The sequence below is a fragment of the Drosophila willistoni genome, chromosome 3R (genome assembly GCF_018902025.1).
Source record: "Drosophila willistoni isolate 14030-0811.24 chromosome 3R, UCI_dwil_1.1, whole genome shotgun sequence".
NCBI lineage: Eukaryota > Metazoa > Arthropoda > Insecta > Diptera > Drosophilidae > Drosophila > Drosophila willistoni.
Genome location: NC_061086.1, coordinates 13,840,913 through 13,858,163, shown reverse-complemented (window position 1 = coordinate 13,858,163; position 17,251 = coordinate 13,840,913). Strand labels below are relative to the sequence as shown.

The 17,251-nt window shown below is 40.8% G+C and overlaps 1 protein-coding gene across 3 annotated transcripts in view; it reads right to left on the bottom strand.

Moving 5' to 3' along the window:
• LOC6650955 overlaps window positions 1-17,251 on the bottom strand; it is a 34,430-nt gene that overhangs the window by 8,522 nt on the left and 8,657 nt on the right. For 2 of the 3 annotated variants that reach the window (XM_023180174.2, XM_023180175.2), the window contains exons 1-4: window positions 12,349-13,249; window positions 6,694-6,816; window positions 5,935-6,074; window positions 2,625-2,766 (exon numbers count right to left, since the gene is read on the bottom strand). In XM_023180174.2, coding sequence (XP_023035942.1) covers window positions 2,625-2,766; window positions 5,935-6,074; window positions 6,694-6,816; window positions 12,349-12,589 — 646 coding nt within the window. In that variant the 5' untranslated portion in view covers window positions 12,590-13,249. Of the gene's footprint in view, window positions 1-2,624; window positions 2,767-5,934; window positions 6,075-6,693; window positions 6,817-12,348; window positions 13,250-17,251 lie in introns of those variants that run through there. The other variant, XM_047011999.1, reaches the window with a different exon arrangement.

Genomic DNA, 17,251 nt, shown 5'->3' with positions numbered 1-17,251 from the left:
ATTACCTCCCGAAGCGGGGCACATCATTCGTCGCATGCCGCCGCCTCCGCCGCCGCCACCTTCTTTCCCTTGGCACTCAACAAACATTCCAGCCAACGCCAACCCGCCAAGTACATAGCAAGGCAAACTAAGTACATGTGGCCTTTTTTTTTACATTTTTTTTCTTTTAGCCCAGTTCTGCATTTCCCTTTTCTAATTTGACTGGCGCGCGAGTTTTCTTTTTCTGTTTTTTTTTTTCTGTTCCCCGTCGCCTCCGCGAGCTCTCCCGACTCTGTTGTTGCTTTCGGCTTTGGAGTGTTTGTGCGCACTTTAACAAGATAACATCTGCCTCGCTTGACACAAAACAAAAAACCAAAAACAAAAAACACAAAATAACAGAGAAACGAGAAAGGAAAAAAAAATTCGGATCTGGCGCAAATTACAAAAGAATTACATGCAATGCCAACTCTCTCTCTCTCCCTCTGTCTCTCTCTATCCAGTTCCAATCCATTCCATCCCATGAAGCTGGTGAAACGTATTCGAATACAATCTCAAGGATATCTGCATTTATCGAAAATGCGCTTGTGAGAGAGCTCAAGCTGATGCTAAAGCGCATTAAGAACTCGTTTATAGCTTATACAACGGGGGACCCAAAAAAAAAGAAGAAAGAAAGATTCGACAGCTAAATTGGGTGGTTGGGGAAGGAGGGGGCAGCTCTCATATTCCAGGTGACTACTGCCACTATTGGGAGGTAAGCATGTTCAACTTCTGCTCAAAATGTTCCATCATTCGCCGAGTGATTTAACACGAATTGCTTAGCGGATCGTAAATAATCGGGGGCCATTAGCCCTCTTGCCAATGGCAGTATTTGGCTGTTGCCTGTTCGCTGTTGGTCTGCTGGTTGCTGGTCTGCTGGCCGGGGCATGGAACTTCACAAAACTCACAGAACAAAACTATGCAAATAATTTAGCAAAAAGTTTACTCAACTATTTTTAGCAAGCGCAAAGCAAAAGCGCAGCTGCATTTTTCATTATGCTCTCAGTTGAATCGAATCTGCAGCTCAATCTCCTCATTCCTCCCACCGACATCTCCGTCTCATCGTCTCGTCACTCGGGGCCCAGGCTCCCCGGACTGAGCAAATGCAATCCTGGCAGTTGAAACTCTCATTAATTTTATTTGCAAACACCCTCTCACCCCAAAATACATACACACACACACAAACGCATGTACAGACAGACAGACAGGCAGACACACTGACTGACTGACTGTCATGTCAGGACATTCGAAGTGCATTTGGCAAACTAATTTCAAGTTGTTGATTACCAAAATTTTGACGAATTCAACAAAATGCAATTACTCCTATCTATAACGCAAATAGTTTACAAATAGTGACACTAAAAATCGCATGTCACGGAAATCAACAGAAGAGTGCCTTAAACAGAAGGACCAAAAGAAAAAACAGAGTGTGAAAGTGTAAGGGGGGTTATTTTTCATCTTTTAGTTGCAAAACTATTTAATTGATTAGAATTATACTAATTGAAACTCACACGAGAACGAGAAGATTGAAAAATGTATGTAGACAAAGCAAACCCTTTTTCTTGGTATTTAAATAATTGGCATTTTAATTGTTTGTTTTTAAGCTTTTAATTCTGAATAGTGTAGCTAGTTTCTAGTTTGAGATCTCACTATTATTGCTCATCGATATGCACCACAATCCAAAAATTATACAAACACATATTGTGTCGTAGTTTTAATCTATTGACAAATAACCACTTGGATTTTCTCAATATTCTAGCTTTGAATAATTTCAATTTCAAGCAGATGTAGTGAACCATATTTAATGTGCACTCAAATTAGTCACAGTTTGTAAAATAAGTTAATGAACAGCAACTTTAGTGCTTTGCAACAGCCTTGATGAAAATCTATTAGTTTAATCATTATAATCCACTAGTAGACTAACATTTTGATTCTTGCGCACCAGTGCGTATAATTAATAATAGTTTATATTATTCCTTCCTCTACTTATTAATCATGGTCAAGGAACTAATTGTGCACTCAAAGAACACAATGATAAAAGGGATCTGTGGTTACCTTAATTCTATTCCTTATTCTGTCTCTCAGTGTCTTTCAAAATGTTATGTTGTAAAGTGGAATAAAACATGCATGTTATCGTGTTTAAGAAAATTCATTAGCTATGAATTGACTACCAACATGTATGTAACTATAGAGTTTAGATAAAAGTATTTATGGCCACAGACTTTTTTCCCATGTGCTTTTCTGTTTTGCCATGTCCCCGTTCTGCACTTGGAGAAGACAGAACAAATTTGTTTGTTTGCTTAAAAACTTAAATTGATGTTTGCCACTTTTGCAGCTGGAAAATATTTATCTTTCCACAAAGCAAATAATATATTTCATGGGTGTCGCCATCGAGGAGCACAGGCAAGGACCTAGTGTGGGCAGGCAAACCTGGCAAGCTCACTTTGCTTTTTGCCTCCAACACATTCCAATCGATTACTTTGGTAAGCGCACAAAGTGCATATGCACACATTGGTTACTTGGGACTGAGGAGAAGATGATGATGGTGATGCTGCTCCTGGAGCTGCTGGCTGCAATAGTTACGGTTGGTTACGGCTTGGCATACTTACATGGACGGCATTTGTAGGCAATCTCGACGAATTTCCGTATGCCCGAACAGGGATCTCCGCTCGAGTGCGTTTTGGAATTCGCGGCAAACTTGCAATGCCTCTTCTTCTGGCAGGCATCGACCACGGTCTGCAGCAATGCATACTGTAAGATGGCAGATAGATAGAATGGCATGAGAATAGATGTATGTACATATAGTATACTTATATATAAGTGTAGGCGGATAAGGAGCTAAGAGAGAGAGAGTAAGAGTGAGTTCGATGCGGCAATATTGGGCACAGCTGGCCGTACGGCCGCATCTTCCTTGCCGCTGCTCGTGGCAATGGGGTAAATGGTCGCACAGCGATTGGCAGAAGGCGTCCCTGGAGCAAAGCCAAGGAAGTGGCAGTGGCAGTAGAAACAACGGCTCCACAACATGCCAGTAAATCTCTGCACTGCCGGCGAAACAAACGCCAGGCTCAGAGATTAAACTATATTTTATGCAATAACAATTCGACAGGCACAAACAGCAGCCATCGAGGCCAAAATGTGGCATATGTGTACGTGAAATCTACCCGGTTACCCGGGATGCAACTGCCTTTAGGCCAACGCCCGGGACTGGTACTGGGGACTGGGTCGCCTACGTTACGTAAAACAGTTGCGCTGCATTGCATAATCTGGCTATTGGAATAAACTCGTATTTATGTATATACCTACTACATACATATATACGAGTAATCACTGCTTCGGCCCAATGCATTGGGTAAGTGAATATTTATGCATTTGCTCCGGATTGTCACGCCAATTGATGTGCATTTAATTGCCTCGGGTGGCGATAAATGTGCAATTAAGAGGGTGGACAAGCCTCAAGGACTCAAGCCGCAGATTCGTATTCAGCCGGACTCTATCTGCATAATGCGATAACTACTGTTTTCCCAATGACATTCACACCTTGGCCACAAAAGGAAGCTGATAATTTTCATTTGTGTAATTGACCTTAATTGCTAGAACAGGCAAATCTCGCAAAAAACCATCAGGGTATGCAGTTGATTGGAAATTGGAAAACGGATTAAATCTTTGATAAATTGATAAAAATTTATTTCTATATACTCGAAGATACATATATTTTCATTCTTACTTATTTAAGGAAATTCATTTTATATCAAGAAATCTTGATGAAACAATTAAATCTCAAAATTAAGAAAGAAAAGATAAATTGCATATTGCACTTTGAATCAATTAACTGGATTTGTTTTTCACACATTCACCCAGATTTACCTAGATGCAATTCAACACGTAATTGCATTTTGTGGCCATCGAAGACTTTGCTGGCAGCACCTGCACACGATGCACATGGAAAATCCTGGCTACACATCTCGTGCCTCGTTTTGGGGCACGTGAGTTTAGGACTTGATATCTAATAATTTGTTTGCTCTGGCTCAATCTCGATGCACAAGAGTCGAGAAGCGTATGGCTTACTCTCATGGTACGCGACACAAGCCCAAATCCGGATCCGGACACGTTTTTGGTAGACTATTCCTTGGCATTTTTGTGAGTGTATGTATTGTATGCGAGTGAGTGGGCGAGTCAAATAGTCAGTGAATTGTGCGCTCTTTCATATTCTGTAGACCACATGCCAATGTGGGCAAATTTGACTAAGCTGGCGTTAATGCCATGCGATTTGGAGAGGCTGTGTAGCCATAGTTCAAAGGCTATGCACCCGTAAAAATTCAGTTCCGGTTCATGTATGCTCCGGAAATGAAGCATGAGTGCTATTCCAGTTCACCCAGTTCCCACCAGTTCCCCACAGTCCCCCCTTGTATGTTGTGCCCTTCTGTGTGCTGTTGATGTCCTAACCACATATCTCACACAACCGCAAAGATATTGACAGGAGCGTCGACTTCAAATTGATGTGCTTAATGAAACGCAACGAGGACACCAAACCCACAAATTCATCACAGCTCGTCTTTGAGGGCTGTGCTTCAATGCGAAATTAACCACGACATTGATTGCAAATGAAACCTCTGCCTACCAAGGGCGAAATGACCTAATAAACGTGACAAATTGCGTCATATGCAAGCAATCTTCTTCTTTGAGAGCTCGAAGAAAACTCTGCACTAATGCTGGCAATACAAGATAAAGGATATGCGCACTCATCTACCATTCACTGCCGTAATCCTGCCGTATGTTTGCTGATTTTCATGCAAAATTGCATACAAAAGGCATACTTCTTTCTTGCTCACTCACTCTCTCACTCTCTCTCTCTCTCTCTCTCTCTCTCTCTCTCTCTCTCTCTCTGGTGGAGATTGTATTGTGTATTTACATCGATACTCATTTAATAACAATAAGTGATTGGCAAATCTATGCATATGGGAAATAATATTGATCGATTGTCATTATTTTCATTAGAAATCCATTTAGCTTGAGGCATGCGTGAATGGGTTTTGAGCTCTTGTTTGTGTGCATGCGTGTGTGTGTGTACATTGTATGTACATGTAACATAAGTGAGTATAATCAAATGAAACAAAGAGTTTTGCCCCGGCTTATTGTCAAAGGATGCTTCAATAACTCCTTTCAAGACGAAACAACAAGGTATTTATCAATGTCCATTCTGTGTTTCATCACAACCTGGAAAAGGTTATTGTTCTTGGTGTTGTTGTTGTTGTAGTCAGCCTTACGGGAGCCCTTTCGATGATACTTGGAAATGGACTCTGTGGGCGCGCGCACTTTTTAAGCTCTGGCCGGACTTTGGTCCCTTGAAATTTCATTTGATTTATGCCTTCGCCTTGGCCAAAGTGAATCGAATCGATTTTTATTATGAATTATTGCTGTTTTTATGGCATCGTTCTACTTCACTGATTTATTTATACTGCCTCCTACTTCTCTTCCTACACCTCCTGTCCTCCTTCACCACCTTCTTCAACTTCGTATGTGTGAGTGGGCCATTTTATGGGATACGTGTGTGAATACGTCTTTGAATGCACGTTGTTGAATCGTGCGGAAAATGGGAAAAAAATAAAATTGGGCAAAAAAGGTAAGTTGATCGCCCCGCTCCAACCATCCGTATTCGGCCTCAGTTCAAGTGCTAGCTGGCTTCGACGATGATTGCAAATCGGCTGCAGTAGGAGCTTAGAGCACACACACACACACACACACACACACGCACGGATAACCAATGTATGGAGGTAAGGACATGTCCTTTCTTATACGAATGGCCATATAAACTAAGCCATGCCCACTTTCTCTCTTTTTTTTGCTTTTTGTTTGGCTCGTGACCGCTCTCGATGATGACTGCGACGATGATGGAATTGCAATTATACTGATTCTGCTTACCTGTAATCCGCTTACGGTACACGTTTCCGGCGGTTTGACTTCGATTTCTGTGCCACTGTGGATGACAGCATCGCCGGCACTTCCGGTCGTGGTGAGGTCCTCTTGCGAGACCGGCGGACACAGGCTGTGGTCGGTTAAATCTGTTCAAGTAGACAAGAGCGCAATTTTGTTTTTGTAAACGTGTCGTCGTCGATCCAGAATTGTGCCCGAGTGTGAAGTGGCCAGAGCCATGGAGCGCATAGGAGTGCCGAAGAGCAGATTGGAGTGGAGAGGATGCCAAGTGGATACAAGTATGTACAATAATAGCAGCATTCAATGCAAACGCTTGTACGAAAACCCATTCCCCAATCCTCAGAGCACCAACCCGTCCTCTATCAGACGATACTTGATATGGGCGGTAAGCATGGGATGAGCCGCTATCGTTGTTTTGTGCCACACCAACAGAGAGGCGGACAGACAGACAATCGGACCATTGGATGGATATTGTATGGAGCATACAGGGAGACAAACATGTCCATGTTCTTCCCACAAGCAAGTAAAAACACAATGCGCACAATCGACGCGTGTAACGGACAAACTTTAGCCAACAATCAATCAATTGAGACATTGCTGCCAAGAGGAGACCGTCCATTCGTTGCTCAGTTATATCCTCCGAAGCCTCCTGCTCTCTATCCCTCCATTGTCCATTCAATCTGCTCCTCACACACTCCCAATATACGTATGTATGTATGTACGTATATACGTGCTATCGAAACTTACCGCCCGCTCTGCCATACTGGGCCAACTCTATGGAAATACTCGTGCCGCGTGGACAGCTAAGTGACAGCTGCTCAGAATCGCATCCGGCGCGCTGGTACGTTCGTAAGGTGGCTGCAAGAAGAGCTGAAAGCAAACGGCCAAAAAGAAGAAAGACATAGAAGCGTTAATAGATGAAGGACATAGCAAAAGTCCACAAACACACAAAAATGAAAGAGAATCTTCAAAAAATTGTATACGAGAACAGCAAGCAAATATGAAGCCAAACGAAGTTGGTGGACAACAAGAAGCCATCATAACCACAAACCCCAAGCAAGGTTCAACTGAAAGGCCACATCGGAAAGTATGAAAAAAGTATAAAGAGAAATTGAAGTTGGTTTTTTTTCCCCCCCTTTTTGCAATTTTCAATACAAAAATTTCCAACTTGCATATGCTGCATGGGTGAAACTATAGAATTACAAACTGAAAATATTGTAGTTTGCACTCAACAAACTATAAAATAGTTTTACACTAAACTAAGAGTACACATCAAATGTAGTTAAAGTCTTGAATAAGAAGGCCATTGGTTGGTATTCGTAGAAACTGTTCGAAACCAAGGCAACACAGAATAGAAAGAAAATGTAGATAAAAAAAAAGATTTCCACACGATTTTATGGGTTAAATTTAATATTTTTTCATTTATTTTCATGTTGATTGAATGGAAATAAATTAAATTTTTTCATGTTTCCAAAATATTTCTTGGCCATTCTCGAAGATAGCAATCATGACCTTACCCAAATATATACATTTTACTCATTCAAAGCAATACAATGAAGCAATTACTGTATTCGTTTATTTGTACAAACTGAATATTTTATGGGGGGGAAATTGAAAGAGGGGACATCAAGTCAGAGGTGTGTGTATATATATGGAGATGGCATGGCATAGAAGAGATGCCATAGAATGGGAATGGGAATGGGATGAGGTGTGATGTGGTAGTAGGAGGAATGCGTTCACAAGGCAAAGTAAATTCGATTTCCATTATGCAGTCGCTCAGTCTTCAAGTTAACTGACACTTGACACCTAAGCAAATTCAGACATTCAATTTCATGTGAAATTATTTCCGAACATTTTTTCTTGACGTACAAAATAAAAAAAAAGAAAAAAAACAGAAAGAAAGAGAAAAAATGGCTGCTATTTGTTTCGGTTTATTGTGCATTTCTCTTATCCACTTTACAGGCAACGTTGGAGCTGCTGATGCCAATGGGAGTCCCCCATGCCTCATGCCCCAATCCCTCTCACTCTTGACGCCTCTGACTTCATTACCCAAATTGTTTAGGTGTGCGTGTGTGTCTGAGTGTGTGTAGGTATAACAAATATTGCACAATGGCTGCCACCGCGTCGTATGGATGTTGCTGGTCTGGAGGAGCCATGTCAGGAAGAACGGGATGCTGAAAAACGCGAATTGTGGGGGGGGCGCGAAGAGAGTTGCTTCTACATATAACATTTCTATTATTGAAAACCATTTTTCGGTGTGAAAACTCACAATGGAATTCAGCTTGAAATGTTTGAAAAATCCATTTGCCGACAACAACAACACGCGCCAATCGCATGGCGTGGTTAAACCACACATACATCTGTATATACCCATTGGAAGGAATAAATGTACACACATATGTATGTAGGTATATGTATATGTGCACGAGGTTTTTATATGTATGAATATTTGCTTATACACTCCACTGAACTATTCCATATGCAATTTTATTGCTAAATTGAGAGAGACGTAAACAAGATAATGTGGAGGCCGTGGCAAGCCAAACGAAACCATTTTCCACAGGATCTGTGTATAACAGTTAACAGCATACATATATATAAAGGATAGATATATACATACATACATTCACGCATACGTCTTTGTCCAAGAAAAAAACCAAAAAAAATATGATTTTGAATTTGGTTTTGCTTTGGTTTTCGTATGGTTTGGCTTGTGGTAATACGCAATGTTTCCATCACGGTTGGCAAAAGGGAAAAATACCCAAGATTGCCGCTAACCAAAAGCACTCTGGCCTCATTCGTTCATCCTTGGCGGGTCCTTGACAAGTGCTTCTCCAAAACTCGAGCAGCATAAACGTGTATCTTTTCTCTTTCTCTCTTTCTGTGTGTGTGTGGGTGTTTGTAAACAATAATGGAAACAGTGAAAGAGATGAAATATGTAGTTACATATGTATCTATTTTTCATGCAAACAACATCCCACAAAGGAGATAAAATTTAGTTTTCCGGACCTCCCACATAAATCTGCAGAACTTCATTTGCAAGTACTCGCAATATTAATGAACAGTTATTAGTGAGCCACATGAAAATTCCTCGGAGTTCTTTGTATGTATGTGTCAAGCAGAAATCAGAGCAAAATCCATGAAGCATAATGAATCCATTGTGTTTGCTGCATTGAATCCTTCATATATCCAGACTAATTATGTCCGCTGGCTTGTTGGCGGTGTGTAATGAGCATAGCAAGAAAACTGATATAAGCTGGAGGACTTATATAACATTTCGAATGGATTGAAGCAGTAGACGTTCCAATTAATAGTCATTGTGATTTTCTGAGATTTAAAAGTAAAAATAAGAACATTTCGAAGAAGTCTTTTCTATTTAATTCCAAATTTATGTAACAATAAAACTCGTCTCAAGATTACAAGACGTATGAAGCTTATTTTATTGGATCTACTGGGGATTTGAAACCTTTTTTTTTACAGCAAAATTATAATAATTGTAATTGCAAGCCATCACGTAGTGAAGGGACATGACGGTAAGTACAAGGAAAACAACTCCCAGGTGCATTAAACGATGTAGGGACTGCACCTAGCTACAAGTACATGTGTGTGCGCTTATCAACCCATAAATCAGAGAAAGTCGCAGGCTGCTTTCCTTTTTACGACCACTGTGCCACTCGTCTCCAAGCCTCTTAGGTTCTCGCCCGGGGCGACTTGCCTCCTACCCATACTCATACCATGCAAATTTATGCTACATAAAATGATAATAACTCTTTCACTTTTCATAATTTTGCCCAGCATTTACCTGTCTGTTTGCGCAGACAAACGCGAAGGTTGGTGGAGGTTGTGTATGCATGCGGCCGAGGAAACAAAAATGAAAAGAAGGATTTTGAAACCATGGAAAAACGTGGCACGAGAACAACAATATTAACGACATAGCCCAGAGACTGCTTCAATAGGTCTTGTGGGTGGGTGGGGTGGTGGTATGTGTGTCGGTATGAGTGTGGGTGAGCATAAAGGGCGAACTGACAGTGCGAGTGTCGAGTCCCGACTCTTTCTTATCTTCATCTTTGCCTCCGCCTTCGACGCGTAGACTTCGTGTACATCTCCATTTGTAGGGATGGGCACTCGTGTGCTCAGCATCCTGTCGCCTTCAGTTAAATTTTACAGCACATGCGAGACACTCAAAAGCATTGTGTATACACGCCGAGAACACGCGGAGACCGTAAACTCTGCCAAAGAGGACGAAGCGTTGGTGGAGATTAAAGCACATCTTAATATGAACTGACTTTTGAAAGCGGGCAAGAGACGCGCAAGCCGCGAGCGGTGAACCAAGCAAAAGTTAACTTGGCGTCACCAGAATGTGGAGATGTGTGGGTGGGGGCAATGCTGGTTTAAAAAGAAAAAAGAGTGGACGTGGGAATTGCCATGGGGCTGATGTAGGGGCCGGGACAGGGCAGGAGCTGCTGATGGGTTCGGAGTTGTTAGTTATTGTCGTTGCAGCACACGCTTTATCTATCCCGTGCGAGTAATGAAATCAAAAAACCGCAATTGAATATTTATTGCGGACTTGTGATGCGAAAAAATGGCAAATTACAGTTCCCTTTTTAATCTGGATTTCGAAAGCGCGACAGCAATGCGGATCAGAGATTGTCGTCGTGCCTCCGTTTTATCCTTCTTGTTGTTGTTGTCGTCCTTGTGTGTGCACAACCGAAGATAAATTGCAGCTTAGGGCTGAACAATATTGAACATGTGCTCGGGTAAATCCAACACGACCTTGACGGTAATGACTGGCAACATTTGCTTCGCATTTGCTGGATGTGATGACAAAAAACCAGGACAACAACAAATAAAGTTCTCACTGATGATACTCATGTATGTATGTATGTGTCTGTGTGTGTATGTGTATGTGGGTGTAGGATGTCTGGTATAAGTACAAACGTACGTTGAATAAAAAGATTGAGAGTTCTCTATTAGCTTAAATCAGTACCGCGAGTATCATCATAAATCAATCCTTTAGAAAATCCACTGAATGAAAAGATTGGCAATCCATCCACAAGCTATATACATATGTTTCTATTCTGCCAAAAATTCTCTTTCCATATTAGGCTTAGGATAATTCGCAAAACAAAAAGACGGAAAATGATTAAAAATTAAAAGTTCATAAAAGCTTTAGAATATTCATTAATGAGGTGCTTTAATAAAAAGGTGGAGAAGGTATTAATTTGTTGTGTGAAAAACAATTAAGGTCCTTTGTGAGAAGGTAAAAATTATAGCCTTTAAGTTATCTCCCAAAAGAGATAGCTTAACATATATTAGATTCAATATTGACACTCGAACAAATTTGTTTCTAACTAAGCAAAGATATGAAAGATAATTAGAGTCTAATAATTTAGCACGATTATGTATTCTGATGTCGAAATTTTAGTTGCAAGAACGAAAATCAGTTTATCTAAATTAACATTTGACCATGGGAAAGACAAATTTCTACTGGATTACCCCGATTTGTTTGGAGTCACTGCATAATTTACTATAATTCCTTGACCCCCAGCTCACACTCTCCGGCTCCCCCGAAAGTACAAACTCCAGCTATGACATGAGAATTGACAATATCTCTGAGAGTATTTTGGCTTGAATTCGTACATACATATAATCTCTTTGGTTGTGGCGTGGCGTCCAGTTAATTAATCTTATTTAATTTATGAATGTTTGCCTTGGCTCCTCTATAAATCATTAATGATGAACATAAATATTTGGTTGCTGCTCTCGCTCTCAGTAAAACTTTGTCCGCAGTTATGTTCATTTGGAACTGGAACTGGACAGTGGCAACGGCAGCAGCAGCAGCAGGAGCAGCAGCAGGAGAAGAACGATGACAGCATTCTTTGGGCCAAGGACAACGAGGAGGAGTGGTAATGGTGGTGGTGAAATGGTGGCATCTGGACAAGCACTTTGAGTGGGTATTTGTGCTTAATTATGATTTATACATAAATATTTGCCAGGACCCAATGAGGCGGCAAAATCGACCGATGAGTAAGAGAAGCATTCAATGGTTGGCATTTGGATTTGGTCTTTTCTTTTTTGTTGTTTTTTTCAAAGTTGGGTCTAGAATGATACCAGAGACTGAGTTGAAATTTTTCTGCATTCCTCCTCCCCTGCCCCACGAGTAACCACGTATATTTCTAACTGAAAAGCGCCGCAGGAACAGAGAAAGAGGAAGAACGTTCGACTAGTGTGGGGAATGGGAGCAAATTTTTACATGTTTCTGCTACTGCCACTGCTGTTGATGCTGCTGCTGCTGCTGCTGTTGTTGTCTGAAATCGTGAATAGCGAAAAGAGAGATAGAGAGAGAGAGAGAGAGAGAGAGAGGGAGAGAAAGAAAAAAAAAGAATAAAACAAAGCATTTACCCAAAGGATCAACTCGATAAATAACTTCCGGCATGACGGGCCGTGTCAGCAGGCACAAAACAACCAGCCACCAGGCGACTACTTTGCTCCAGCTACTCCAGGAACAGGGCTGGCACGGGCTGAATGAGTTGGAGCTTTTGCAGGAACAGGCAGACCAGGAGTGAGAGCAGTGCACGTGCCGCCATTTATGGGCCCGGGTCTCGGGTCCCTGCAGATGTTGTGCCAGCTCGGCCATTGCCATTGGCCACAGTTGCCGTTGCTCTTCTTGTTGTCGCTGTGGATGTGGCTAGTCCTGCTGCTGTTGTTGTTGTTGTTGATGTTGTTACTGTTGTTGTTGTCGTCGTCGCTTTGCTTCACTTCCCTGGCCTGTGGCCAATGTTATCGTCGGTTATCTGCTGCTGCTGCCGTTTGCCTGTTACTGTTGCTGATGATTTGATGTTCTTTATGACCGTTTTTATTGTGCTCTTTCAGATTTGGCCATTTGTATACTTATTTTGAATTTTCATATTTATTGTTATCATCAACGGCGTCGAATGCGTTGCCCACTGCCAATATATTCATATTTATATTCATACTCATATTCATGGTCCTGGCTCTGACGTTAGCCGCTTATCCTGTATTAGCTGAACAGTACACACACACACACACTCAATCAAACACTCACACACACACACACGCACACATGTATCCTCTGTAGATACACTTTGTTTTATGCTTGTCCAGCACTTATGTATGTATGTGTGCTCATACATATATACATATGCCCCGTTTTATGTGCTTGGTTTTTCCGCTTTTCATTCGCTTTTCGGCTCCATATTTGTCATTTGCACTTGCAACATTTCGCTTTTTTTCCCGAGCTCGTTTGTCTTTTCTTCCCGGATTTTCGCTCGTCCAATTTATTTTCTTTTTATTTCTCGTTTATTTTTTTTTTTTTGGGTTTGGTTTTTTCTTTCTCTCTTTTTTTTTAATACACTGTTGCTGCTGCTGCTGCTGCTGGTTCTGCCTGCAGTTTTTATTTCTGGAAGCAAAACAATTAATTATTTTTCACACTCGCTTTTTGCACTTTTGTTATTTTTTCTGATGGTCTCTTATTAAATAAAGCAGACACGAACACGGACACTCGCACACACACACACACACACACACACACAGTGAGTGAGACAAAACAATTCATTACGCGACGCTATTAACTCGATTATTTAATAATAATAAAAAAAAAAAACAACGAAACAGAATACAAATGGCAACTCGTTGCTGCTCGTTCGGACCGTTTTTTATTTGCTTAATGACGCTGGAAATTATGGCATTATTTATTTTTGCATTTTTTGACCGGCATCTTAATTGGGTTTGATGTTATTTATTGAATTTCAAATTAATTTTAAATTAAAGCAAATTCGCCACTGAAATCACATTTAATTAGTTCGGTTAACAATTTGAAAAAACTTTATGTATTGTTTTTTTTTTATATTTCTCCTACAATAACCCTTAAACCCTCCTACACACATATAATCGCCACACACACACACATAACAGCTTATTGGATGGGGATTATCGGCATAATCTCCGCCATTAGTTGTTGGCTTTTTTATTGTTGCTGTATCGGTTACCCCAAAGGGTTTATTTTGTCATCAAATTGTGCAATTCAAGTTGAATTGTTTAAGCCCTTGAACACTTTGTGCGAGTAATTAGTTGCCTGCTGAAACCCAAACCCAAACCAAACCAAACCCAAACCATTTCAACCCAATTCTGTGAATTGAAACTGAAATATAATTTTCCCATTGCTCTTTTCGTATTTTGGAGTTGGCCCTTTTGGCAATGGGAGAACCGAAAAATTTGCAAGTATAGCGAATGCTTGTAATTAAATTAAGAAAAGGAAACAAATGTTTCTTAATTGATGCCCCCTGGGAGGATTGCTTATAAAAAGAAGATTAGGAAAAGTTCTATTAGATCAAAGACATGGCGAAATGTTTTTCGCTTCTTGTGGATCAGTCCCAATGAACTCAATTAGCATTACAAAATCGATCAGGCTTATACAGATGGCGCGCATTCATTTCATTCTAAGGAGGTTCAATTAAAATCAAAAAAAAATATTCTCAAAGATATTTATTTATTTACTAAGGAAAATGCGAAAATGCCTCCCCAAGCTAAGGAAACTTTCTCAATAATATATAGTGCCTTGAAAATCTTTATATTTGTCTATGTTCCTCCTTGCATGCTTTTTCATCTACGCAATTTGGAAAGTTTCAGCTTGCTCAAGTTTGTATTTTTAACCTATAAAAATGTGAATTTATAGTGATGCAACGTTTTTCCTTAGCAATTTGCCAGAGGGAGATACATATATGTGTGTCTGTATTCAATATTTCTTATTAAATTTGAGACGAAGACGAAGACCGAAACACGGATACCCGGGCTAGAGGCTACTCTAAAGCTAGCCAGATTAAAAGTACACAAAAAGTATCAATTGTGTTCATTTATCCATGAAATTCCAACATTTATGTATGTGCGCCAAGCCATGCAGTCTCGACAGCTTCGGGTGAGGGTGAGGGTGACGTTTGAGTAATGAACAAGGGGAGGACGGATGGACACACATCAAAAACTCAAATTCGGACAAGCGGCGATAGGCAAAAAGTTTGGGTCGTCAGTTTGGTTAATGGATGGGCAGCCAAGTTGAGGTTTTTTGTAAAGTCAGTGAAAGTTGCGGCTAGTTTGACAAAACATTCATTAACTGACACTTGCGGATGGTCCGGAGTCCGGATGGTCCAGGGCTAGGTTTGGTTTAGTTGTGGGTTGGCGGGTTTACCATAAGCCGAAGGGACAAACTGATGAAAGCCAAACATATGGAAAGGGTAGCAAGAATTTGAGCTTGGATACTGAATATAATGCGTGCAGAGACCAAACAATCCCTTGTTATCCTTGGAGTTATGAGCACGTCAGCTTGATGCTCTTACTTGCGCACACACACATACGCAACATTTTTATATATATATACAATATGTACATATACATATATATATATGTATGCTTAGCTGTCCTCTTTTGGGTGAAAAATGCTCCTTTATGTTGGCTTAATGTATTTCTTAGCGTTTCCTTATTGTTCGCTCACAAGAAAGCCAAAAACCGCAAACTTTCAAAGGCAAACTTCATATTTTGCAAACTGTGCGGAAAGAGTCCCCTCTGGCTGGGTAAGTGCTGGTAAGCAAATGTTTCACCCAACCCCTTTGCACTCTCCAGCCTTCAGTCTCCTCTCCTCTGCCATCTGCAATCGCCTTCTTTCTGTTAACCACACAGCTGCAGCACTAGCACTGCCCCGTCAGCAGTGACACCATTTCACTCCCTGCACAGTGGGCATAAATTACAAAACATGCAAAATGCATTGTTCTGTGGATTGACATAACTATTTTTGCCATTTCTGTCTTGATTTCTGACAGAAGTTTAAGACGCAATTCCTCTGAATTGTAGATCTTCTTATGCGATGTTTAAACTAAGCGATTTCATTACCGAAATCCATATTTCGGCATTTACCACTGTCCTGGGCGGCATTCCCCCCACTTGCCGGATGCGTTCTCGTCAATTTTGGGAGATGCCATGCCACGCTCCTTTTGCTCTGCTGTATCTGTCGGATACCGGCATGCCGTCATTGGTTTCTTAGTTACTTTTTTCACTACTATTGCAGTGTAGCAGTTGTTGTTGTTGTTGCCACTGCCACTCATGATGATGAACTTTTTGGCAAAAGTTTGGTTTATGGCTTTTACTTGTTTTGCCCCCCTTTGCAAGAAAAATTAATATGTGAGATATTTTAGCTTTCGCTTTAATCGGTCCGAAGAACGCTCATGGGAGTCTTATCCGGAGCAGTATCCGTAATCCACAATCCACAATCTCAATCCCCCATTCTTATCCTCTTGGCTGCTAGAACGATGTGTTGTTCAAGTGTGCCATGCACAACGCTCTCCAACTAAAGACTCAGCCATAGCCATCCTAGCCACAAAGGTGAGGTGTAGCAAAGACTGCTCCAAAACTCTTCGAGCTGCGATTGAGTGCTCCACTCGAACGCTGGCCAGGCTAGTGGGTGTGGGTGTGTTTGTTTGAGTGTGTGTGTGTGTGTGGGGGTTGGGGGATGGGTTTGCTTTCCTTTGCTGAGCTCTTATGTTAGTTTTTCGCATTATCAAGTCGTGTTTCATTTGCGGATTTGCGAACAGTTATTTATTTGAATTTATTTAAGCGTAAAGCTGCGTTCATAATTTTCTCAACTTTTGTGCTCTGTTCAATTTGGTGGAAAATTGAAATCATATTGAAATTTGACGGTCGCACTAAACATACATATATACTGTATATATATAACCATCGCCATCAGAATTTCTACCGCAATTTCCTAGGCCATGGGTTGCTGGCCGTGTGGCTAAATTTGCCCGATTATTATTTCTTTTTTTTTTGGGTTGGAATGCGCAAACAAATCGCATGAAAACGAAATCAATTTCAATACACATTGAATTATGAAATTGTCTAATGCAAAAATAGCAAATCATTTCCACTTCTCCTCCTCCGCACCCCCCTCGATGCTTTAGACTCAAATGGCCTCAACATTTTTCGGTTTTTGCCTATCGGCTGAATAATTTGGCAAATTGTTTGATTTGGCAAACCGCAAATTTGAATTCAAGTCAATTCACTGAATGCTTCTTCGTCTACGTCTATACAAATGCAGACCAGGCAGGACAATATTTACAGTGTTTTTGCCTGCCCCCCAACTCATTTTGCAAGAATAGCAGGATAAAAGGTAGTAAGTTAATACCAGACCAGATGGCAGGTAATATGCAATCAAAAGACCCAACTAAATTGCCCTCCAGCTGCAGGATTTGAAAAATGGCAACCAGTCTGAAAACAAGATAGAGTTTCCATTTCAACTCAC